Here is a 12,859-nt window from a genome sequence, read left to right as displayed (position 1 = left end):
ATAAGGGTCTCCTGGTTGAACAGGGAGTTGGATTAGGAAACTCCCAAGGTCCCTTCCAGCCCTATTCTATTCTATCCCCCATAGTATGGTTCAAATACAAGAAAAATTATTATTTAATTTGATCCTACCTGTTAATTTTCCTTTTTGGTGCTCCAGATAGAAAAGAGCTAATTCAGTGAACAAGAATTTGAAAGCTCTAATTACCATTATTTATTAGAAAGAAGGTTGGGGATACAACACAATAATTTCTCTACTTCTAATGAGTACTCTATTTTCAATGAAAACCTACGTAGGCTATCTATAGTAATAAGGTGTTTGTCCATTTCTCCATACAGTAAGGGAAAGCTCACAGATATACGGTATACATTTTCTCGTTGTTTTGATAAATGATGTTCTTTTTATATAATTCTCAAAGCAAGAGCAACCTTACCGAAGTAAGTACCAGTCAGATTATTGAATTCTAGGAGTGCAGTCTCAGTTCATTAGCCAGGCTGGGAAAAGGGAGCACACGGTATTTTCATCTTCGTACTTGAAAATATGGAGCTTAGTGCTTATAATATATGTGTATATATATTATAAGATAAATGGATCATGTCATCCATTTCTCTTATAGTATTTTAAAGAATAAAGTGGGGGAAGATATCCATTTGCTATTCTAGGCAATCTTAATGTCATATTTATTCCTACTTCGATAAAGTAGCTATGCAACAGCACATCAGTTTGGCATGATAACCACTTGGTGTTGTCCAACTTATGAAATGTCAAGAATGACCAAGAATGATTGTCCCTGTAGACAGCAGGGAACAACCTTAGAATCATCATTATTTGCATTTTGGCTCTGATGACTGATAGCAAGATGGGATTAAAAAAGTGACTGATTGACTAAAGTCTGGGAGGATATTATTTTTCCTTATTCATTGCAATGGTCTACATTACCAGAAAAGGGGAATGAACTGCCCTCAGGGACTGACATGAAGAATGACTTGCTGATTGGAAATATCTCTGCCATCAGGGATTTTTGTACACAGAAACAAAAATCACACCTTTAAGGACTTTCTTTTATCCACTTCCCAGGAAGTAAGGGGACTCTATTTTCAAGCCAGTGGTATTATTTCTGCAATCAGAAATGACAGATATTGCTTATTGAATTTCATTACAAAGGGATGAAGTCTTGCTTGTATTGAATATCTCCCTCTCCCCGAAGTCATGTTCACCTACTTGAAATATTTGCTTACATCTTCTCTGGAATAAAGAGTTCACAATGTATAATTAAAGATAAAATAACTGAATCAGTTCAGCAGGTGTGTTTTTTTTTTTTTAATGATAGCTGAACTCCGGAATTGTTGCATAGTTGCTATGAGTGACAGCCTGAAAGTACTCAGTATAAATCTCATCCCATTCATGAATTTACTAAGAGTGTTAAGCTTTAAACTGACATCCATTTCTTGGCTTCAATATATTTTCATGCATTATTTTGGATCAGGATTCAGAAGGGCACCTGTTCTAGCTTCTGATGGATTCAGCTGAAAGTAGAAATATAATCCAAAATAACTTTGTACGCATACATGTTCTCTCCCCAAGATATAATGTATGCAAAGGAGATAGATAGAAAGGTGGATAGATAGATAGATAGATAGATAGATAGATAGATAGATAGATAGATAGATAGATAGATAGACAGACAGACAGACAGAAAGATAGATAATACACAGATAATAGCTCTCCACCCAAAGGAAAAGAAATTATACAATATCTTCCAACAAAATGGATACCCATGCAACTTTCATCAAAGAGTGCCTGACCACACAAACCACCAAAGCACAACCAACACAAGCTATGAAAAGGATAACATTGCCAGGTATCATAAATCAGTGGTCGCCAACCGATGGGCTGATGCCCACTGGTGGTCCATGAGAAAATGTTGGTGGTCTGCAGAGAAATGTCACTCCCAGAGCACCCCCCCAAAGCAATTAATCCAAGCTGCAGGGGAACACGCCCACTCACTCCTTACCTGGCAAACCTGCCTGCTAAGTTGCTATTTTTCCTTTTTTTTTCCCCCTGACCATCAGCTGTTCTGCTGTGCTGGGAGATTTAGATTAGCTAGAAAGCAGGAAACCATTGGATTTCTTGCCTTCTAGCTAATCTTTAGATCTTCAGCTCTGCTTTTAAGCAGAGCTGAACCTTCCTTAGGACTGAAGCTTCAATTATGCAGTGCAGACTCAGGTAGCCAATGGCAGAAAGATAGATCTCTGAATGAATCTGTGATTCTGTGAGCAACTCAATCTGCCTGCCTGCTTTGCCTGATTTGGGGTAAAAGTTGCTCTTTTTTAATAAAAAATTCAATATTTACATAAATATTTATAATATTTACATACAAGCCATGCCCAGTCAGCCACATGACCACCAAGCAACACCCACAAATTAGGCCACACCCACAGAACTGGTTGTTAAGAAATTTGAATCCTACCCCTGCCTCTGTGTGTGTGTGTGTGTGTGTGAGAGAGAGAGAGAGAGAGAGAGAGAGAAAGAGAGAGAGAGAGAGAGTGTATATGTGTGTGTGTGTGAGAGAGAGAGAGAGAGAGGGAAAGAGAAAGAGAGGTTAGATCAGATCTCTCTCTCTCTCTCTCTCTCTCTCTCTCCCACCAATGTCAGCAAGCCACCATCAGTCAAAATTCATATTAGTGGTCCCTGGGATTTAAAATTATGAGTTTGGTGGTCCCTGAGGTCCAAAAGGTTGGCGACCCCTGTCGTAAACATCTCAGAAACAACCAACAGATTATTACAACTGCACAGCATTACCATAGCACACACTATCAACTAAAGCCATCTAAGCCATCTTAAGTAAATTAAAAGACCCAGTAGCTCAAGAAAAAAAAAACAGCAGTCATGTATAACATAATAGTGTCCCCTGAGATTGACATGCACATAGAACGACTTGCTGGTTGGAAATAATGTGGGCCAATCAATGTGGCCTGGCATTGGGCTAGATCAATATGAATTTATCTTCTTATTAAAGTTTTATTCTTTTAAAATTTAAATTAATAATTTTCCTCTTGAGTCATGGTGGCACAGTGGTTAGAATGCAGTACTGTAGGCTATTTCTGTTGACAGCCAGCTGCCAGAAGTTTGGCAGATCGAATCTCACTAGGCTCAAAGCTGACTCATCCTTCCATCCTTCCGAGGCGGGTAAAATGAAGACCTAGATTGTTGGGGGCAATAGGCTAACACTGTAAATTGCTTAGAGGGGGCTGTAAAGCTCTGTGAAGTGGTATATAAGTCTAAGGGCTATTGCTATTGCTCTTTCTAGTTTCTGAATTTCTGGCCTGAGATGAAATAAGACAACTGTAAGGGCTGAAAGAGCCCCTATGTTAAGCAGAAGACTAGCAGAAGACTAGCAGAAGACATCCATGTCACCTTCCAGCAGTGAAATGGCACAATGAAAACTCCTTAATCTCAAAACACATGAACAGACTCAATCCTAATTTCAAGTGGGAAACTGTTGAACAAGCTAAATTCAAAAACATTAGGGAATTCTTAGAAATGTGGCATTCAAACAAATCAATGATATACATAGAGATAAACCATATTTACATATTGCTCAAAGATATAACAAAAAGCTAAGAAAACAAAAATACCAAAACACATCCTTTTCAGCAGCCTACACCCAGGTAAGCAAGGATCAACACCAAGCAAACAATCAAGCTGAAAATAATACCCTAATCTAGGAACTATCAGGGAGAAAACCATATCCTCACAAAAACTGGCAGCGCAAGTTACTGTGAGTAGAATAGAATAGAATAGAATAGAATAGAATAGAATAGAATAGAATAGAATAGAATAGAACATAATTCTTTATTGGCCAAGCGTGATTGGAAACACAAGGAATTTGTCTTGCTGAAAATGCTCTCAGTATACATCAAAGAAAAGATACATTCTTCAAGAATCATAAGGTACAACACTTAATGATAGTCATAGGGTACAAGTAAGCAATCAACCAAATACATAAACAGGGAGCAAACCCTACATTCACTTGCAATGATGATGTTACCTAGTTCAGAGATGAAAGATCTGCAAGGAAAATAACCAAGCTCAGAGAACATCAAGAACTCCGCAGTTCTACACTGGCTACATATATTATTTTCTTTAAGATGTGTATGTATGTGTAGATGTAGATGTATATATATAACAGAATTGGAAGGGACCTTTGGAGGTCCTCAGGCAGGAAACTCTATTATTTCAGGCAAATGGTTGTCCAATCTCTTTCTAAAAACCTCCAGTGTTGGAACATCCACAATTTCTGGAGGCTAGTCTTTCCACTGATTAAATGTTCTAGGAAATTCCTCCTTAGTTCTAGATTGGTTTTCTCCTTGATTAGTTTCCATCCATTGTTTCTAGTCCTGCCTTTGGAGGTTCTTTGGAGAATAGGCTGACCCCCCTTTGCTTTTTGGCAGCCCCTTAGATACTGGAACAGTGCTGTCATGTAACCCCTAGTCCTGTTTTAGCCTCGAGTCCCCTAATCATCTTTGTTGCTCTTTTCCACCCTCTTCCTAGAGCAGGGATGTCAAACTCAAGGCCCGCCGGCTGCATCCAGCCAATGGGGTGCTTAGATCTGGCCTGGAAATAGAGAAGGCCCATGGTGCCTTTGCCAGTGAAAATGGAACTCGGGAGGGCCATGTGTGAGCTCCGTTTTTGGATGTGACAGCCTCCTGCAGCCCTTTGCCAACAAAAATCGAACTTATTTTTGTTGGCAGAGGGCTGCAGGACATTGAGCTGGCCACACCCACCCCAGCAATGCCCACTCAACTTCCCGAGGTCAAATACAACCCTGATGTGTCCCTTAATGAAATCAAGTTTGACACTCCTGTTCTAGATATCTTTTTTATATGGTGGCAACCAAAACTGGAAGCAATAAGCCAAGTGTATATATTACCTAAGCATTATAAATAGGTACAAACTCTGTGCAGCCCAGGAGTCCAGACTGTGGGCAGAGTTAGCCTGCAGTACTGCATACTAAACACTAAACCACTAGTGGTTTTGCAGTGGCTTAGGGAGCAGTATTCCAGTTCATGATTCCCTGCACTTGACATAGTGTTTTGCAGTAACAGCAACAGTAGGAGAGCCTTTCCAAAGGCAAGTTTCTTTCAAATGGCCACTTCCTTGATTGCTCATGTGACTTTTAATGCTGTATGATTCCCTGAGCATTCCAAAAAGTGCTGAGGAAACAAAAACTCCCAGAGATTGAGTTCCATTTATATTTTCTTAAATATTTTCTTGATGTTATTAATCAAACTTATAGAACCACTCAACTCACACATAGGTGACTCCTCCTTCCATCCAAGGCCCCTGAACCAATGTGAGGGGTGTGATTAGTAAATTTATTAACACTCCTTCTGTAACATTCCCTTATATATAATATTCATTGGTTCCAACTTCAATTCATTTACCCAATAATATTTTTGAACTCAGATGAATATAGATTTGGCTTATAGTTTTTGATTAGGTTTTCACCCTGCCCCGCCCCCCTGCCCAATGCCCCCACCTCACCACCCCCTCCCATGCTTCATTCCAATAGTCTAAAAATCCAGTTGTTCACATTGCTGTGGTCTTTACAGCAACATTAAAATAAGAGTTTGAGTAGATAATTTATAAAAGCCTGAAATTATGATCTTGGCATTACCACACCATGAAAAAGTTCCCATGAACAAAAGCAGAAACATCTGGAGTCATGAGTGACTGTTGGCAAAATATATCAGGTAAAAAAAATGCTTGCAGAGTTTCTAGCCAGAACAAATAACGCAACAGAATAAGAACATTTGGGAAGCTTTTTTTCACTGTCTGCCTTTCCAACCCAGACTCCCTCATTTACACATGTGGTGGAGGGAACAAAGAGAAACAGAACAGAGATTATTTCATGGCTGCTGGGCCAACTCCAGGAGGAGAGTTTAAGCTATTAGATTATCAGTTTCCACATTGCATTCAGTGTCATGGCAAGAAATCTCACTTGCTTTTCCACCCAAAAATTGCGAAAGTATAGTTCTGCGGAATTTTCTTCTTGTTCTTTTGTTTTTCCTTTTTTCCAGGTTCTGCTGTTTTCCTTTTCATCTTTTGCAAAACACTCTAAGCTACAAGTCAGCAGCAGTAGGGCTGAAGATTTCAAAACAATACGGAAAATTCAGACTTGTTAAAATGATGGATTTCTTGCTTATATGCCTCTTCCCGCTTTACCTGTTCTATTTTTCCTTCTCAAGTTCCTGTCATCTTTTTGTCAGACATCCACCCACCCCTTCCTTCCTGTCCCACTCCTGTCTAAATATCCTGCCTCCCTTCCCGATTGCTGCCTAATTATTCTGCCATAACTTTATTTCATGGATTTCTGCCTCAAGTATTCTGGATCATTCCATTAGACCAAGGGTGAGGAACGATGGCCCTTTTATGACTTGTGGACTTCAACTCCCAGAATTCCTGAGCCAGTCATGTCATCAAGGGGTCATCATTCCCCATTTCTGTATTAGACAATCTAAGGCAGGGATATCAAATTGGCAGCCCAAGGGCTGGATGAGTCACACTCAGGCCATGTCCACCCCAGCTCTGCAAAGGGAAAAAATAGTCATGATACGTCACATGCTGGCAAGGTGATGCAGTGAGTTTGATACTGTGATCTAAGGCAAGCATCTTGTGCAGAAGATGCACAGGTGTGTGTGGAATGTATTTCATAATTCAGGAATGTGTGGGGATCTTTCCCCAGGGAGCAAAGAGGCACAGAAGCCTGGAATCTCTGCTATGCAGGAAAAGAACAAAGCGGGGAGGGCTTCCTCTAGCAGGGTATACCTAGGAGTTATGCAAATAAATGCTTTGGTCTGGCCAGATTTCTGTCTATAGGCGAGCAGCAATAAAGAAACTGTTCTAAACTACTCTAAAGTAACTCGATGGTGGCACAGTGGTAAGAATGCAGTACTGCAGGCTACTTCTGCTGACTGCCAGCTGTCTGCAATTTGGCAGATTGAATCTCACCAGGCTCGAGGTTGACTCAGCCTTCCATCCTTCTGAGCTCGGTAAAATGAGGGCCCAGATTGTTGGGGGCAATGTGCTTACCATGTAAACTGGTTAAAGAAGGCAGCAAAGCACTGTGAAGCAGTATATAAGTCTAAGTGTTAATGCTATTGTATTGTTCTTGGTTCCAGCAGGTGTCAATATGCTTTGGCTATTTTTCCTAAGTTTTCCTGTGTATTGGAAGCAGTGGTGGGATTCAAATTTTTTTACTACCGATTCTGTGGGTGTGGCTATGTGGGCATAGCATGGCTTGGTGGGCATGGCAGGGGAAGGTTACTTCAAAATCCCCATTCCCTCCCCACCCCACTAACCTGCTTTCCAGCTCCGTTCTCCTGTGCAGGGCAACAAAAGAAGACCCAGCCAATCAGCTGGGACTCGGGAGGCAGAGAATAGAGGGGGGCGGGGCCAGTCAGAGGTGGTATTTGCCAGTTCTCCAAACTACTCAACTATCCTGAACTACTTCCACTCCTGGTCCTCCAGAAATGGTCAGAACTTGCTGAATACCACCTCTAATTGGAAGACTGTCTGTCCTGTTCCTAAGCAGTCTGATTTCTCAAGCACAATGGAGATACTGCCCAACATATTAGAACTACTGAACTAAATTTCAACTGGCTATTATAAAATATGGGATGAGGTAGCATATCCTCCTTTGCCTGAGGAAGCAAATTTCTTAGGAAACATGTGCAGTAGGTGTGTCTTTGTAGCAAAAACAAAACAGCAGTTAAAAACCCATTAACTAGAAAAGATCTACTTTGAATTTCTTTTCTTCTTCTCTTCTTTCCCCAAGGCCTTTCGCTGGTAGGACTTTTCCTTGAAAAAATGTAGTAGTACTTCTCCAGAAAAAGCTGACTTGGAAGAGTTTTCTCAATATATCTTCTTTTTCCTTGGAAAATGGAAAAATTTCCTTTAATGGAAATATGGGTGATGGAAGAACATCGGGAGAGATTAAACGGCAGAATATTGACATAGCTTCTGACCACCTCATCATTAATTAAATCTAAGAAATAAAGTACAGCGTTCTCCAAAATTCTTTTCTTGAAGAAATTTTCTCAGGAAACCAGCAGAGAAAATGCAGACAAAACCCAGCAACACTTTGGCTAACACTTTGGCTTCCCTAGAAGCTGTTGGCAATGATATTCTTGAATGTTGACCTATACAGAACATCAGAAAGATTCAAGAACCCTTTGGAAGCCCAAACTCAGCATCTTAAGTCAAACTAGACATGATGTTGGAGTTTCATTTTAATATTTCCTAGAGTGGGTTTTTTTTTTCCTATGACTACAAAATAGCCATAACTTCTATAGTACTTACATCCTCGTTTCTGGAAAAAAATACCACATCTTCATCTCCTCCTGTAAAAAAAAAGTCCTCATCCCTACATAAACAAATAATATAGGCAAAATATCAGTAATTCATGATCTACTTATGGAGCTGTCATAGCAGGTCAATTTAATTTGCTTCCAATCAATTACAGTTCCTAATTGCTAGAAATTAAGGGAAACACTTCAGAAATGAGCTTATAGACATAACAGCCCTACCATCTTTTTTCAGCGAATTCAAAAGTTGGTATAGAGCAGCCCTTGACCTTTAAATGGTCTATCTGAGAGTACTTAGAAAAATTGAGCTTCTGACCTCCAATTTATTGAGTACTCTAAAATGATACTGTGGTCAGTGTATCCAAAGCTGTACAAAGATATCTTGTTCCTCCTGCTGAATATCATCCATTAGGATTACCATATCTATTTTAATGCCAAAACAGAGTCTGAACAAACCAGGGGAAAATATCTATAGAATATGTTTCCTCTATGGTGCTTCCCTGCGTGTTTAATGCTTTCCGGTTCAGTCAACTTGAAAATACATTTTGGCAGGAACATTCTATAGAAATAAAGAGAGACATACTTAAGACGGTGGGAGCAGGATGTACTTGGCCCTAAGATCACAAGTTGGAATCCCCTATTATAGATGCTAAATTTTACAAGACTACCAAAGACAGAGTCGAAATATTTTTCATGAGCATCAAAGTACTGACTGTTGATTCTCAATTATCAGTATCTCCGCTGTCAATAAACAATACAAGTAGCCCTCAACTTACAACAGCTCATTTAGTGACCATTCAAAGTTACAATGGCACTGAAAAAAGTGACTTATTTTTCACATGACCTGTGCAATATTCCCATGATCATGTGATCAAAATTCAGATGCTAGGCAACTGGTTCATACTTATGACTGTTGCTTTGTCCCAAGCTCATGTGATCATCCTTTGCAAACTTTTGTCATGCAAAGTCAACGGAGAAGCCAGATTCACTTAACAATGGAGTTGTTGTGATGATTTGCTTAACAACTGTGGCAAGAAAACTTGTAAAATGGAACAAAACTCACTTAACAACACAAATGTTGGGCTCAACTGTGGTTGTACGTTGAGGTCTATCAGTATGGCACAAATGGTTTTCACAAGAGTTCTTGGTAGGCCTATCTTATCCTGATATCTAGAAAAATCACAGGCCCAATAAGGTAAGGTTCCTCTTCTAGATAACTGTGAATATCAGAATTAAATTGATAGTGTTGTGGCCTGTTGGCTGAATCAGAGGAGGAAGAGGAGGTGTGGGAGTCAGGGTCAGCATCCAGAAAACCTGAGAGCTCCAGGGAGGAAGAGGGAATGGAGTTGGCAGAGAGAGAAAGAGAGAGAGACAGATGTAGAGCCTGGGCCTCCGTCAGCCCTCAGATGGAGAGTCAACAGCCCCCAGATCTGGAGGTGGCTGATGAGGAAGAGGAGGAACAGTTGGGTCCAGTGCCTGACGCATGGATGCACCGAAGGCAGAGGAGAGGAGAGCAGTGGGAATCCATGGGTCGATCCTTGGGAAGGAAGAGCCACCACTGCTAGCAAAGCCCCACCCTAGCTCTGGAGATAGCAGGGGATGGAGATGAATAGATGTGGCAGACAACTATTCATCTCTGCTGCCAGACAGACTTGTTAGCCTGAGGTGAAAGAGAAACTTTTTGCTGGGGCTGCTGGGGCTCCTAATAAAGGAATCATTGCTTCAACTATAAAGGGTTTGTTGTGTTTGGGGAGCTGGGTCAGAACAGGTAGCTTTACACACAGTAGATTGTTTTGCACTTTTGGAAGTTCGTATCCTTGCTAGGTTCTAGAATGAAGTTCTAAGAAAAAGAAATCCAAAAACTCTCTTTGATTCTTGATTTTTGAGAGTTATTCCAACTTTAGTTCCCCTAGAGCCATTTCATCTACAATGCAAAAGATGAAACAGACTGAGCCTGGTACCTTAGCCCTGAAACACTGGCAATGTCGGTGTTCCAGGGAACATCCATTCCTGTCAGCAACTCCAAGACAAGCATAATCTCAAAAATACTTTTCTTAGAATAGCACCTGGCACATCTGTGGAATTCTGAAACTAAAAGTTTCCCGGACTTCCCCACAATATCCCAACCTACAAACCATCCCTTTTTTACTCATCATCACATTACACGAACCAATCCCAAAGTAAGTTCTAATTCTTTCTGCACCACACTCTTTGACCTTGAACTGTCAAAAGAATTCTATTTTGTCTACTAAGAGCTACTCAATTAATGTCATCCCCTGCCCCCTTTCTCAAGCTATGTGGCAGTGATGAATAAGGATTCCATAGCTGACAGGCACCACATTGTACTATTAACCCTGTGCCTTTGTGAATCCACTTATCTGCTTGTGAGCCGCCTGGGACTCAGTTAACTAACATTTTCCTTGCTTAACCACACAACGGCCATGAAGCAATGCAGTCCACATGAAGTTATGCTTTACAACTGCCTTGTTTACCAATGATATTCTGGTCATTAACAGAGGACTATCGGTAAACAAACTGACAAGCAATTTTAAGTTCAATGACAGAAATACTAACAATTTCTGGATCAGAAATTATGTTACAGATTCTTTAGATTTGTCCGACAAGTTGAGTAATTTCACATTCTCAGTTTTATTTCTATCACATTCTATCCATCTTTTTAAAGTAGTTTACACTGATTCAGCCAGTAAACATCCACATGTAAAACACGTATTCATCTAATGGGTTTTGTTTTACTATTTCAAATATTTGCACAGTCTCTGTACCTCAGAGAAGAAGTGCATGCTTTCTCTTGGCCTTGAGCTACAATTGATCTGAGCCATACTGTTTAAAAGCATTTGTTTGATAAAGCCAGGGCAAAAAAAATGGAATTGATTTCATGTGATGTGTATAATTATGAAAAATAAATATGATTAATGAAGTTACTCTTTGGTTTACATTTCATAATTTCTCTCTGCTATCATGTTACAAATTATATTTAGGAACGGCTTTTTGAAGACCCTGAAAACTGCAACCAAGCTTATCAAGAATTTGTGCATCTCTGGTTTAGAAAGAAGAAAAAGGCTTTCACATTCCTTTTTGTTCCTAGGGTAACTTTTTCACTAGAAATTAATCACCCTAGTTGCATATTTTCACTAGAAATTAATCACCCCAGTTGCATATTAGTATTTTAGAAAAGTGCATTCTAGAACCATGATATTGAAGCTTCAAACATTTGTCAGGTATTTCCAAATACATTGCTATAATAAACTTTTAATAACTTAGATGCTAAGTTATCCTCTAAACCAGTCACTTAAATAAGTACATTAACATTCTTTCTGAGACATCTATCAAATCTGCCTACCATAGATCCACTCCAGATGGGAGAAGCAATGCGAATGCTCCATCCAACAAACCCTGGCTTATACGAAAAAACAGGAAAAAAGGCAATAATTCCTGAAATAAGGCTTAGGATGCCAAAGGAAATAAGCATTTTTCCAGTAACTAAAAACAATTTCCTTGTGTTCATTTTGAATCTCACTTCTTTCCTTCTGTAAATTGCAGAAGATTTACAGCAATAGGCTGACACATGTCACTGCACACCAAAGCGTCTTGGAGACTGTTGCCATGGGCGTTCTCTTATTGTTTGCTTACACAGGTAGATCGCAACTCATTTTATAATTGAAATACAAGGCATTGATGTGGAATTAGGAACAATTATAGGTAGTCCATTGCAATTGAGTTACAATTTCAAGCTTTAACCATGATGGCTATAAAGCAGATCATCACATGACTGGGCCTTAATTTATGTCCTTTTTACAGCAGTTGTTTAGCAGCAAATACAGCTATCATTAAAATTGACCTGGAAAACCAAGGCATATATGAAGTCCCCTGTGCATCATGCCCTGCCACATACATTAGACAGACTAATAGAAGACACACCCCAACCAGAAACCCAAATGAAACCTAGCTTCCTAATAAATGATAGCTGTCCGTTTACTCGGAGCCAAGCCGCACTAAAAGCCTCCAATACAGAAAACACAATGTTGGCAGCCAATCAAGACAAAAAAAGCTACAAAACAGAGAGAAGATATTAGAAACACCAATCAAGCAGAACACAGCAACCTCCAAGACCAATAAACACAGACCAAGACTCCCAACCAATCAGGATGAAGATAAAACCTTTCTGGCAAAGCAGTAGGCTAGCCCCAAATTTAAAACTGAAACGGCTGTGAAAGTCTGACTCACAGACGAACACTATACAGAAGCCTGATGATGGCAGATGAGATTCTGCCGAAACGTTGCTACAACTTTAAAAGCACAATTATAATGATGTGGGAAAATACCCGAACAAAGTTGAATACCTTACATATAAATACGTGCGAAAACTTAAGAAAACAAATACATACATACATACATACATACATACATACATACATATATCTGTAGGTCTTGGTGTGTTCGGGTCTTTTCCCGTATAAGATTAAGAGTATCTT

General features: G+C 39.7%; 1 protein-coding gene across 1 annotated transcript in view; it reads right to left on the bottom strand.

The window, feature by feature from the left end:
* Positions 1–11,962, bottom strand: part of TMEM212 (transmembrane protein 212) — a 37,653-nt gene extending 25,691 nt beyond the window's left edge. Inside the window, exon 1 of the mRNA XM_087933458.1 lies at positions 11,728–11,962. Coding sequence (XP_087789584.1) covers positions 11,728–11,892 — 165 coding nt within the window. The 5' untranslated portion in view covers positions 11,893–11,962. The remainder of the gene's footprint in view (positions 1–11,727) is intronic.
* Positions 11,963–12,859: the final 897 nt, after the last annotated feature.

The sequence above is a fragment of the Pseudonaja textilis genome, chromosome 4 (genome assembly GCF_049901715.1).
Source record: "Pseudonaja textilis isolate UNSWEBS1 chromosome 4, rPseTex1.2, whole genome shotgun sequence".
In the NCBI taxonomy this organism is placed as follows: Eukaryota; Metazoa; Chordata; class Lepidosauria; order Squamata; family Elapidae; genus Pseudonaja; species Pseudonaja textilis.
This window is presented reverse-complemented; position numbering and strand designations above follow the sequence as displayed.